This window comes from Sinocyclocheilus rhinocerous, unplaced genomic scaffold (assembly GCF_001515625.1).
Source record: "Sinocyclocheilus rhinocerous isolate Xijiao unplaced genomic scaffold, SAMN03320098_v1.1 scaffold1938, whole genome shotgun sequence".
In the NCBI taxonomy this organism is placed as follows: domain Eukaryota; kingdom Metazoa; phylum Chordata; class Actinopteri; order Cypriniformes; family Cyprinidae; genus Sinocyclocheilus; species Sinocyclocheilus rhinocerous.
This window is the reverse complement of record NW_015629065.1, coordinates 254,616-268,712: the sequence shown is the minus strand read 5'-3', so window position 1 is coordinate 268,712 and position 14,097 is coordinate 254,616. Positions and strand designations below refer to the sequence as shown.

At 37.6% G+C, this 14,097-nt stretch overlaps 1 protein-coding gene across 2 annotated transcripts in view; it reads right to left on the bottom strand.

Annotated features, from left to right (window-relative positions):
* The window catches only part of igf1ra (insulin-like growth factor 1a receptor), a 98,653-nt gene that overhangs the window by 82,583 nt on the left and 1,973 nt on the right, over positions 1-14,097 (bottom strand). For both annotated transcript variants that reach the window (XM_016550468.1, XM_016550469.1), the window contains exon 2: positions 1,168-1,731. In XM_016550468.1, coding sequence (XP_016405954.1) covers positions 1,168-1,731 — 564 coding nt within the window. The remainder of the gene's footprint in view (positions 1-1,167; positions 1,732-14,097) is intronic.

Below are 14,097 nucleotides of genomic sequence, written 5' to 3'. Positions count from 1 at the left end.
TTTCCCAGGCATTCCCAGCCAGATGTAGAGGACACACTGGCATTCATATCTTCTGACCTCATGACTACAGAGATAAGAAATCATAGAAGATATTTTGGCCCCAGCCAGGTGGTTTTCTCACATTCGATTGACCCTATCCACAAGAAAGGGTCATTTAGGGCATCAAAGCACTATTGTAATATCTAACCAACTGACATCCTCAAATTAACAAAGAATGTCTGCAAAATGTATAAACTCAAAAATATTAAAAAGGAAAAAAAAAAAACAGAAAAAAAATCACTCAAAAATAAGGTGTGTAGGAACCACATCATTCATACATACATACATACATATATATAGACACACACACACACACATATATATATACCGACCAATATGGATTTTGCAACGGTCAATATAAATAAACAAACTTGGTGGGACAAAAAGAAAACTTATTTTACCCCAAATTTACTAAAACGTCACCAAAAAAACATTGAAAACAGAAGTGATTTACTACCTACTGATCAAAATTGCTCAAAATTGCCAAATAGTCACCCTGGCTAATATATACCACTGCAGCACAATAAGCCATAGAAGAGCCTCAAACCTATGGCCAAATTATATCAATCCATCACTAGTATAAATCCAAAAGTACAAAAATGCATAAATCAGCCAAATTCAACAGCAGTCAAACAGAAAATGGTGAGATTCAAGAGTGCAGTTACATATAATTTAGGGTTCAAAAAGAACATTTTATGGATGGATTTATCGTAGAGCTCCTTCCAGAACGTCACCTTAGGTCACAGAAATCTTTGTTTTGTCTTCAGGACCCTCCATCTTCAGCTACTGTCAATGCCTTTGATGAATTGGTGGACAGTCTAGTCATAACTCTCTCAACACAACATAGATTACACTAACCAAATATTTACCTGACAAGACTCTGCCAAAGAGAAAGACCTCCAGTTCCCAAGCAAAGCAAACAGTATCCCTCCATCGGTTTAGCTGAACTTAGCTTTATCTTATGCAATCTAAGCCTCATTCAGTTTCACCATTCACATCACTATTCATTCAAATCCCATGTGAAGGAACGAACTGTATGCTAAATGCCAGCAGATGTGAATCCATCAGAAATAAAAGCTGAAATAAATCAAACATTAGCGAGATCAAGTATGGTTGGCAGGTTCTTACCTTTCTGGCAGTCATTTGAGGTCCAGCAGCGGTAGCTGTAGTTGTCATTGAAGCTGGTCCTAATGCACTGCGGGCTATCCTCCATGATACCTGGACAAACATCACCGCATTCTTTGGACTGCTTGTTCCCAGCGATGTAGTTGTTAAACTCTGCATCCATAATGAGTGACCAGTCCACTGCGTCCAAGTAGCACAGCTCCGGGTTCTTTTCGATTCTGATCGCGCCTCTGGTGATGTTCCTCAGGTTGTAGAGGCCGATATCTTTCAGGCTGGTCATTTCAAAGATGACCAGGGCGTAGTTGTAGAACAGGTTGCGTCCTCGGATGACACTGAGGTTGGGGAAGAGCACGCTGAGGCTATCCAGGCCGGAGACTCGAAACAGGAGAAGGTAGTCGGTGACCATGGTCAACTTGGGGAAGGACAGGGTGCGAAAGTGCTCCTGGTTGAGGTTGTTGTTCTTGTCTCCAATGAGGAGGATCTGAAGGTAGCCTTCCACCACCGTGCAGTTCTCCAGCTTCTTGAACTCACTGATGTCATTGCGGATATCAATGTGAGGACCACAGACTGGAAAGGAAAAGACAGAAAAGTACACTTAGACTAATATGATCAAAACATAACTTTTAAAGGGTTCTTTAATAATGTTTATTACATTTTAGAAATTAATATCAGAGCATAATCAAATCGTCTTTTCAACAAAGCACACCTCTAGGGTCAAGCTTAATTAAGGTGGTCAGACACCTATAAAAAACTGATTCTGAGTCAAATATATCCATTGTCATTTGTAATGAGCAAGGGACAGTAGAAATATAATCTCTGAGGATGCTCTTAAATTTACAACTGCTTGGAAAAGGATCTGCTGAGTTAAACCTCGGACACTGTAGCACTCCTAGAATTAAGACAGACTGTGTTGCCACTTCATGTTAATGATGCTGCTGGTTATTTTTCCTTGTTTAAGGTCAACATGACATCCAAACTGACTCTTTTTACTTTCTTTTAAATAACTGTAAAGTTTCATAAAGTTTAATCAACACAAAATAACCTGCTCTCCCTGTTTAACATGAAACAACTGTCCTTTTCATCTGATGTCACTTAGGCCACACAGCCTATTGGTTATTATCAGCCAATAGCCAAATAGCTATTTAAGCTGTTTTTTGTTGTTGTTGTTGTTGTAAACTATCATTCGATTTAGCTACATTCTGTCAAATTGTTCTCATGCATTTTTTCATATACACACAGGCCATGTTTGATTAATTAATAATATAAATAATCAAAGGAACAACTACAAGGAAAAACTACAGATATATTGGATTTAAAGTTGTGATGAAACGGATCGAAAAATAAAAATATAGGACAGGAACTTGGTTCTAATAATCAGTTCTTATCAGGATTTTGAGATGTGGGCACTGCATTTAAAAATTAATGCAAGCTTGCAATCGCTCGAGGAGGGACGGGGTTGAGGCAAACCAAATCGTTGGAAAAGTCCAGGATGTGTCACCACCAAGTTTGACGTTTTTCCAGAAGCTAAACATTTTGATCAAAATTTTGTTTAAAAATGAAACATACATGGATGCATCATTCAAAATAAGATTAACAACATGCATTTAGAAAACAGAAAAACTGAGAAAAACTGAGAAAACAGGGTGGCTTTTCCTATATGCCAACCAATATGATCCACATTTGCATGAGTGCAATAAATGATGAAATTATGAAAAGCGATAAAGACTTATATTAAGCAAACTCCAAAAAAGATAATGCAGGTAAACAGTAGCATGAATCGAACACATGGGACATTATCAAACGTCAAGAAAGTTTACATTCTCACTACAGTGAGAAGAGTAATTCACACCATAATAACAAAACAAATTGCACTGTGACCCCCACCTCCCCAGGAAAGGGCTGTGTCCTGGAAGGGGAAAGAGATCAGCAGAAGAATAGTCTTGACATATGAGCTCCTTTGGCTAAACCTTTTATGTTCTTAGAGAGGCTTAGGTCACCTTCTCTGATAGAGACAATATCGCAGGGCCTCTATGAGACAAATGGAAAAGCTTCTCCCTGCCACGTGAAAAAAACAACACGACCACGGCTGCCCGAACACATGGTCCCACACAGAAACAACCTTATCAATCTCTCTTTACAACCACACTCTAAATAGCCCTCTGCGAGGTGCAGAAGACAGTGAACTTTTGAGTAATGGGGGAAGGTCAAAATTTCAACAATCTCAGATTGCCTACTGTGCATTATTCTGACAGGAGTGGAAACCGCTTTTCCTGACACGAATTTCCTGCGAAAATGTCACGCTTCATGAATCTAAATCCCATTTGAGGTTACGCCATAACCGGTGTGCCAAAAATAGCGAGCTCGTTGTTTAAAAAAGATCTTTATTTGCTCCTGACAGTGTATCACGCTCATCCAAAATTAGAACGGAAATCATTGCTCCACGAGAAAATAGTATTTGCTTTCCCGTATCATCGCAAATGCCCCAGGGCTGCACTTGGGAGTCATGGAGCTGCATGTCTCCTTTGTTTCATTGCGGCATTTTGTTTTCTCCTCCACAATCCGGGAGAGGGAGGAGAGCCGAAGTGACTCACACACAAAGACAAATTTGTTTGTTGGTAAAGAGAAACTTTAGTCCTCAGTTCCGGTTGGATCCATTAATAAATTCAGACAGTCTGGCAAGACACAAAGAGGAAGGAGACACAAAGTGGGAAATAGACAGTGATATGGTGTCAGTTAAACCAAAGTAGACCAAACTGAAGTATAAAAAACACTTGACAAGAGGTTATGCATTCGTTTGCACCGAAAACACACACCGGAAAAAACTTTTTGCCTCACAAATCGAATAAGAAATATGTGCAACGTGCTTAAATGAGTCTCACATCTCCTAAAACTGGCACAAAAGAAGCGTGAAGCCAACTGAAACAAACGTGCCCACCAGTTGACCTCCACACTGAATCCTCCAGGATGATCTGAGGCCAAAGAGCTCAACCAGTTCCTATTCCCCTCACAAAGATCCGGCTCTTCCGTAAACACAGGCAGTCAGAGAAGCATCTGAACCATAGACTGTATAAAAACATGGACGTAGTGTCCGTGACGTCACCCGTAGGTTTCTGAAGACCGTTTTTGAAGCTCAAAGTGGGCGGAGCGGGCCGTCACCATCTTATACAGTTAGGTAAAATACATGATGCAGCACAATCACAGTCAAAAAGAACATTTTAATTATAAGTGCTTATTTTAAGGTTGATATATAGTTAAATTGCATTTTGAAATAGAAAACAACTATTTTGAATTGTAAAAATATTTTAAAATATTACAGTTTTTACTGATCAATTAAAATGCAGCCTTGGTGAACACAAGAGACTTCTTTTAAAAACATGGCGATTATTATTATTAGTTACAAAATAATAGTAGTAGTAATTATTATTATTATTATTATTAAATATTGTTTTTATTTAAAAAACAATGCACAAATAAGTCTATTGGTTATCACACTTCAGCATTATTAATGGTCAGAAAAAATAGTATCAGTCACCCTCTAACAGAAAATTGTTCCTTACCACTCAAACAAACCATAACAAATTGAGTTGAGAATGTGTGTAGGCAAAAACACAAGTGAACCCCACTCATTGGCCACAAGATATATGAGTGAGGACATATGTGGCTTATTCTGTTTAAATCATAACCTCTAGGGTGCAGATTAAATGACAATTACAGTCATTATGACCCACTTGCATCACACTGGCCAAAACTAATATTGTGTCAGTCATCTGAAATGAAATCTCAGAAGCGCTACACTGGGAATTATGTAAATGCGTGTTTGAAACAGTCACAAAAGCTTATTCCACTTTTTAAGAGAAAGAAACATAATACAAAGGAAAGCTCTCACATCCTTCCCCCAGCACCTCAGCAGTGAGCAGCAGTGTTAAGGTCCTCGAATCATTTTCCCAAAGAGGATTGTGCTCAGCTCTGCGTTATAAGGGCCTTTCTACATGGGGAGTCTATGGGACTGACTCCCTTTTGGAGCCAGCCTCTAGCGGCCAGTCGATGAATTGCAGTTTTAGTCACTTCCGTGTTGGTTTCACAAGAGAGGCCGGAACGTTTGCCGCTTAATCTGAACCCTTCTCCACCCTGTCAGGCTGGTGTTGCTTTCAGCAGGTCAGATTAAACGATCCAGTGCAACCGGGCTGGACAGTTTCCTTCTAAATGCAGGACTACATATTTTTAAAGATTACCCTGCAGAAATATTGACTTCTTGCTCAATTTTGGAAAAATTCTGCTTGCATAAACTTTGAAATCTCTCTCGCTTATGGTTTTATTTATAACGTTTGTTCTTCTGCTTTGCAGAGGAAATAAAATAATTGGATATTATTAGAGGAAGATAAGTTCTACTATAAAAAGTTTCAATAGATGGTAAATAAGATGAATAAGTAAAAAACTAATTGTGAGTGGAATAGAATGGCTATCCAATCATTAATCAGTAGAAAACGACTGCTGCTTGGTAATAAACCTTCCATGTTTATTCAGGCTAAATTTTGGTATTATACTGAAAACTCTATACAGTTAGGTAAAATACATGATGCAGCACAATCACAGTCAAAAAGAACATTTTAATTATAAGTGCTTATTTTAAGGTTGATATATAGTTAAATTGCATTTTGAAATAGAAAACAACTATTTTGAATTGTAAAAATATTTTAAAATATTACAGTTTTTACTGATCAATTAAAATGCAGCCTTGGTGAACACAAGAGACTTCTTTTAAAAACATGGCGATTATTATTATTAGTTACAAAATAATAGTAGTAGTAATTATTATTATTATTATTATTAAATATTGTTTTTATTTAAAAAACAATGCACAAATAAGTCTATTGGTTATCACACTTCAGCATTATTAATGGTCAGAAAAAATAGTATCAGTCACCCTCTAACAGAAAATTGTTCCTTACCACTCAAACAAACCATAACAAATTGAGTTGAGAATGTGTGTAGGCAAAAACACAAGTGAACCCCACTCATTGGCCACAAGATATATGAGTGAGGACATATGTGGCTTATTCTGTTTAAATCATAACCTCTAGGGTGCAGATTAAATGACAATTACAGTCATTATGACCCACTTGCATCACACTGGCCAAAACTAATATTGTGTCAGTCATCTGAAATGAAATCTCAGAAGCGCTACACTGGGAATTATGTAAATGCGTGTTTGAAACAGTCACAAAAGCTTATTCCACTTTTTAAGAGAAAGAAACATAATACAAAGGAAAGCGTCCTCGAATCATATTCCCTAAGAGTATTATGCACACCTGTGCGTTATTAGGGCCTTTCTCACCGCGGGAACCTTTTCATAGTACCAGAACTAATTGTGGAACTACCCACTTTTTGGCGTTTTCGCACCGCCGGAACTGGGTGAAATTTTAGTACCGGACTGCCTTTTTCGAGGACCAAATTAGCTCCTACTCCGGAGCAGGGTCTAACCAGCACAACTGGTACTAATCGTGACGCAAGTAGACATTGATTGGCCAAACGCGTATGAAAACGCCCTCACCCGCCATGATTTAAAATGCTGTGTAAACATACTGTAAACATTGTGTCAACTTATTTCGCAAGTATGGAGAACAGCGATAGATGGACGGACGCTGAAGTGCAGGCACTTGTAGCAAATGTAGCACTGCCAGTTGTCGTTGGAGATTCTTAGTCCTCCTTTCCGTTCTTTCAATCGCTTTACGTATACGTCGACTTTCCATGTTCATTATTGTGAAACCCGCGAGACACAACAAACACACAGCTCCGATCACAGCGTCCTCCATCCTTCTGTTGTTAATGTTGTTCTTCTTTGTTTCTGTTGTTGAACGCCGCGCACAAATGACGTCGCTGTCGACCGGCTTACGTCACTTCTTAGTACGCACTGTCGGTGCGAATGCAACCCTTTAAATGGTACTGGGAAATAGTTAGCGCAAAATCGTCCCAGTACTTTAGTACTGTACATTTAGTTCTGGAACTAAAGCGGTGCGAAAGGCCCTAAAATCATCAGAAATCAGTCCATTTTATCTGGCCCCAAGAAGTTATGTGCTCAGCTCTCGCTCATGTCAACCTGAACTAGTTGTTGTCTTACCAAAATGCAAAATTCAGCTGCAAAACAAAAAAGCCTACAGTGGTTGTCTTTCACCATGAGCAAACAGTAACCCAGGAGAGTCCTTCATTCACTGTGGTTTTCACACCATGGTACAAACAGATTGGCCTGAAATCCAACTCCTGCTGTTTACATTTGATAACCTTTTGCTGGCCATCCACAGGAATCCCTGTACCTCTGGGAGAGATGAGGGAAAAACAAGACTTCCATCCTGTCCTTCATAAGATCCAGTCTGTATAGCCTATTGGCTTCACCAAACATTTGTCCATCCTTCAGATCTTATTTCCAAATGAAAAAAATACACAGCTATTTATTTGAAACCAGAAGCCCCACACTACAGTACGTCTTAATTGCAGCTGTTGAAGTGACCGAAAGAAAATGACGACCCTTGTGGGACCGATTTATACCTTCAAGAGACTATCAGAGGTTACTGAAACCACTCTGAGTAATCGTTCTCGGAAAACAACACAAGTTTAGCAGTTTTCCCGCACTTCAACTGTTATCTGGTGGAGCGTTGTTGGGCGACATTAAATTCTTCCTGGTTTTGATGCTCAGTTACTCACAATATAAGGAGCCAAATCCACTTGAAAGCGAGCATCTCTATGCAGAGCATTTGATGTGAGAACTCTTAAGGATGCAAGGCAGTTTCATATGTGACTGATTGGAAGAATATGCAAAAAATATGAAAATGTACACCAATGTTAAAAGGTTTTGGGTCAGTAATTTTTTTGAAAGAAGACTACTTCTCACCAAAGCTGCATTTATTAATAAAAATACAGTAAAACGGTAACATTGTAAAAATGTTAAAATACCTGTTTTCTATTTTAATATATTTCAAAATGTAGTTTATTTCTGTGATAGCAAAGATGAATTTTCATCAGCCAATAATGCAGTCTTCAGTGTCACGTGGTCCTTCAGAAATCATTCTAATATGCTGATTTGGTGCTCAAGAAACAGTTCTTATTATCAATGTTGAAAAGGATTTTGCTGCTTAATAATTTTGTGCAAACCATGGTATATATATATATTTTTTTACAAAGGATACATTAATGAATAGAATATATTATATAATATATTATAATATATAAATGTCTTTCATTTTATTAATATATTTAAAAATATTTGATCTGTAGCATATTGAACCCATATTTTTATTTTATTTTTCCATATTGGTTGATATTGGATATTTAATTGTGATACTCACTCCCACCATTTTTACATTTAAATGATTCTTTGCCAACTAAAACTTTAACTTTATAAAAACGAGTAATTTAATAACACTGTTAAATGTAATCTTTAGCAAATCTCCATTTTCCATACTGGACATTTTAAAATAATTGGCTTTAGTTTAGTAGTTATATTAATTTATTCAGACAAAACAGTTTTAATTTCAACCATAACATGAAAATAATTATCAGTATCAGCCTGATTTGTGTCTGTTGCATCCTTTACTTTCACTTTACCTCTGAATTAGACAGCTTAAGTTTTCGGCATTTTTGAAAGCTACTAACAGCCCCGTGTGGGTGTATTTCTGCTCTATTACTTGACCTCTATCTTTCGTAAACTTCTGCCTCAGCAACATACCATGTTGTTCCATCTTTCAGGCCGAGTTTTGCTAGCTGAGCATGCGAATGGGGGGCCAGAGGTGTTGTATTACTAGTTGGGCTCTGACATATGAGCTTGTGCTTTTGAAGTGAGGGCCACTGAAGGGAAGTGTAGTACCAGACCATTGGTCAGATGACTTCCAGCATGTGGGGGATTAACCAGCAGTTGAGGTGGCAGGTGTGAGTGCTGCGGAGCACAAACAAGGATCTTGGTCATGCTCCCCTGTGCCCCCTTACTGCGGGGATGACTCAATACCCCCATCGCAGAGGTCTAATGCAAAGCGATCTTTGAAATCGGGCCAAAAAAGAGGAATTAACTCGAAATGTCAGCGTTTTGTTGTTTTCCGCAAGAAATGCACAGCCTATCAGTGCATGTTGAAAGACGTCTGGCTGGTGGCATTTAAACCTTGGACGAATTCCAAACAGCCTTTTTGCGGCCATGAAGGGCACTATGGGAAGGTGACGCTACTCGAAGGGGCTTCTATACAAAAGTTAGTTATTGAATGCATGCTACGGTCACTTCCAGAAAGTAATTTTGTCTTATAAGATCATTTGATACTGGGTGGCATGTCCTCACGAATCCTTTAAGTTAGTTCATTTGAGATGTTACCGGGGACGCAAATCCAACAATAGACTGGTTGAAATCAATTTTAATTAAAGATCAAAAGAGAGTAAATTTTATGTAAAAGTTGCACTTTACCAAGAGCATTAAAAATGAATTTTGAACATCTTCTATGTTATCAAGGTAATATTCCAACTGAAAATACCTACAATACCATTCAAAAGTTTTTGTTTTTTTTAAATAGTACTTTTAATCAGCAAAGATGCATTTAATTGATTTATCATGATAATGACTCCTATTGAAATACACTAGCATTTAAAAGTTTCAGGATTTTTTTCACTGAAAGAAATTAGTACTTTTAATCAGCAAAGATCCATTTAATTGACATTTTCTTGACAAAGACATTTACAGTGTTACAAAAGATTTCCATTTAAAACAAATGCTTTTCTTTTGGACTTTAGGTTCAAAGAATCCTGAAAATTGGTTACCACAAAAACAGTAAGCAGCACAACTGCTTTTAACATTGATAAAAATAAGAAATAATACTTTTTCTTTTACTGTTACTTTTTAATTTCCTTTTTAAATCCCTAGTAAAAGTGATGTGCGATTTACTTCCAAATTTGAACCTGTGAATCAGGACACAAATGAAGTTTTAATGGTTTTTGCCCATACAATGAAATTAAGTTGTGTCTAAAACATCACCAGGACACATTGATTTTCATTGTAGGGACAAAAATACAAACATACATTTTTTCCAAATATCTTCGTTTGTGTTTCACAGAAGAAATAAAGTCATGCAGTTTTGAAACGCAGTTTTGAAACGCTTTAAAGTGGATGAACACTTTTGTGCTGAATACAAAAGAAAATATTTTGAAGAATGTTGGTAACCAAACTGTTGATGGTAGCAACTTGGAAAAAAATAATATGGAAGTCAGTCAACTGTTTGGCTACCAACATTCTTCAAAATATCTTCTTTTGTGTTCAACAGCTGAAAGAAATTCATACAGGTTTGGAACAACTTTAACAATGACAGATTTTTCATTTTCATGGGAACTATCCCTTTAAATAACAAAAAATTCACACTGTGGGAAGCTGTCAGTGTGTAAGCACTCCCCGTATTCGATGGTCTACGGGTGGTCACGGCACGCAAGCCTATTTTAAATTAACATTTAATTAAGCATATACCTCATCTGGCAGCTCACTGAACCTTTAAGATCATTCGACTCCAGCAGTGAACATGCAGGCACGAACTAGCACAGTGACACAGATTCGGGGCAGCGGGAATGACTCAGAGCTCTGCGTGGCACCGGATTAACAGGCACGAACGCTCCCACACTAAGGATGAAGCACAACTCAGCAGAGCCAGAACATGGGATGGGGAGACATAAAGAAATATGAAGACAGCAAGAGAAGCGTTGGTCAATACAGCGCGCATCTGAGTCATAGGAAGAGACTCGGTTAGCCTGAGGGGCGCTGCTAACACACTAGAGAAAGCATTTGATGAGTAGGATGCTCTGTGGAAAAAGACGGATAAGTTTGAAGTTCATTCCTGAAACTTACGCAAACCATCCCTGTTGAATTCAACAGATCCGGAGCATCTGACGCAGCGAAAACTCTAGCATGTAGGCGCCCTTAGTCACGAAAAGAATGAGCAACACCAGAATACCGAATACCACAGACTGAAGTAGGCAAAGGTGGGCTATCAAACAAACAGCCAAAGACTTAAAGTTCACCCACTATTTGCTCCTTTCAGAATGTCTCACCTCGGTGACAGCCATTTCTCTCCTGCTTTTCATAAGCAATGGATACAGTCATAACTGCAGATCAACCCCTGCGTTTAACAACACGTGGAAGATACGAGGCTGAATGTGGGAGTGGGTGTTACAGAATAATGTATTTTTAATCTCAACTTTTAGCCACATCTCGGGAGTACGAGGTGCAGTTTTCAGAAACGCTGGCCCTCGCTGGGACTTTTAAAGTCGGAGTTTTTTAAAGTCTGTGTGTGTGTCAGCGTCTGACAGCAGCAAACGCTGTGACTCGCACTCCGCCGCCAGGCTGTCCGGAGGCTGTCCGTGTGAACGGCTAAAGCCCAATAAAACATTTCACAAACTCGCTACTCTTCAAATCAACAAAACCAAGTCTGTTTCCCTCGCCGTGTATTTTTACATGTTCTATTTTCAAACCTCATGTTTCTCCTCTCGCTCGCCCTCTCTTTCTCAATGAACCATAGAGGCTTGTTTGCCGTATACTTGGAAAAAGTGGCATGGAAAGTTTACTGTGGTAAAACTTGAAAGGAGGCTAAATTACATTTTATTAGCCTTACCAGATTTTTAACAGGATGAAACAGGATGAAAAAAAAAGACCAAAGACGACTTCCCAATGGAGCATGGCCATTTATTTAGGATGGAATATTTTATAACTTTTTTACTCAGTATAGGAATAAGTCTGCAATAAGCCTGAGATGATAGATAGATGGATAGATGGATAGACAACCTGAACAAAATTATGAACCTGTAAATACGCATAATAGGGCACTTTAAAAACACTAGTAATTTAATAACACTTAACTGTGCTCTTTAGCAAATCTCAAAATGAATATATTTTTCATAATGTAAATTATAACATTGCATCTAAATTCACTTTTAAATGATTTTAAATGATTGATTTTAGTTTTTGGTACTTTATTTTTAAGTGAAGTAGACAAAATATTTTAGAATATTTATTTCAGACATGTATAATACAAAACAAATAAATAATTATTATAAATAATACATATTATTGATTATATATATATATAAATATTAGGGCTGCACGATAAATCGCATGCGATATTTAACGCGCATCTGTGTAGTTAATGCTGCTCCATGTGAAAGCCGGCAGGTGATGGAGATTTACCGCTGATTACAGAACAGTATATATATATATATATATATATATATATATATATATAATTGGTATTGGACAAAATTTTACTATCAGTGCATCCCTACTGAAAACATCCAATTGCCAAAACCAGCTATCTTCTTCATAACCCTATAATTATTTAGCTGGTGTCAACTAACATCCTACAATTTGTTTCTATTCTTATTCTTATATTCTTATATTGTATTTCTATTCTATCATACCCAGCCTAAACAAAACTGTTCATTGCTAATCAACACTTTAAAGTCAGAAAGTATACCACATCAGTGAAATCAAACTTGACAAATGGACCCAAACTCAAGAGTAGAGAGATATTAAACCGGTTTTGCGCTGATTGAGGTCAGTGTGTCAGTGGAGTGTCTTTGCAACACTTTATGAGACAGAGACACATGGGACAATGCAATGATGGAGTCCAAGAATGAGAGCTTACCCCCCTGACATTCAAAGTGGCCTGGATGTGGGACTGGCCACTTCGGTCAATGGCCTTGAATTGCATCCTAACTCCTTTTGAATGGAAATGTGAGTTTAAACCAAAGAATGGCCCACCTTCATTATGCCACTATGCAGCCCCCACACAATCACAATTAGGCATTTGATGACACTAAAGCTGCAAAAACATTACAAATACATCCACCTACAAGCACAAGATGTTTTAAAACTATGGAAAGACATGAAAATTGACAGCAGGAATAACATGTTATCACACAATTACTGCCATCCTGACATAAAAGAGACAAAGAATTTATATGTGTGAATACAGACAAAACCATACACAAATATGCTCATGCAAAAGCCACACAACACACAATTCATTTTTGGAGTCTCCCTTAAGCATATCCAGGCGACATTCCTTCCAAAAAAAACAACTCACTAAGACTAAATCCAATTATAATCCAATAAATATTTGTGATATCCACAGGTTACAAACTATTACAGTTTTGTTTGTAGTTCAAAAATACAGGTATTATCAGGTAATCAAACAATCTTGCCAAACCAAACCCTGTGGGCTGGGTATTTCATTTTCACATAAATAATTTACGTGACAGAGGCTCAATTCAGTTCGAATGCTCTGACACTGCAGTCTCTCAGCCAACGAAACATTCGCTCATTTTGAAAAAGACAGATCGACCGTGAAGTAGGAAATTTACTTACTTTTTATGCCATTCTCTAATGTTTATAACATTTAAGTAGTGCTATTCTGTGGAACACAAAAGGAGATGTTAGTGGCTGACAGCCTCAGTCACCATTCACTTTCAGTGCATCTTTTTCATGCACTGAAAGTAAATAGTGACTGGGACTGTAAGTCTGCTTTACATCTACCTTTTTTGTGATCCACGGAAGACGGAAAGCCATTGAGAGTCAGTAAATTATGACAGAATGACCATTTTTGGGTGAACTGTCCCTTTAAGCCTTATCAATTCTCTAGCATAATCCTAAACACAAAATCTACTTTGAGGTAAGAAAGTAAAAATTTCTGGTTTAGAATTTAACAAGTTAATGGACACTTAATTATAAATCTAGTATCATCTGAATCAGCAAGTTCTCTCGTTTAATTTGATATAAAATATTCACATCTACATGTTTAAAAAAAAAAAAGCTAAAACATATCAAGTCTGACCAGATGTTTCCAATGTACTTCCACTTGTCATAAGAAATAGCACAGAATATACGCTATATTTACCACTGTATGTCTCTATTATGTTTTTACA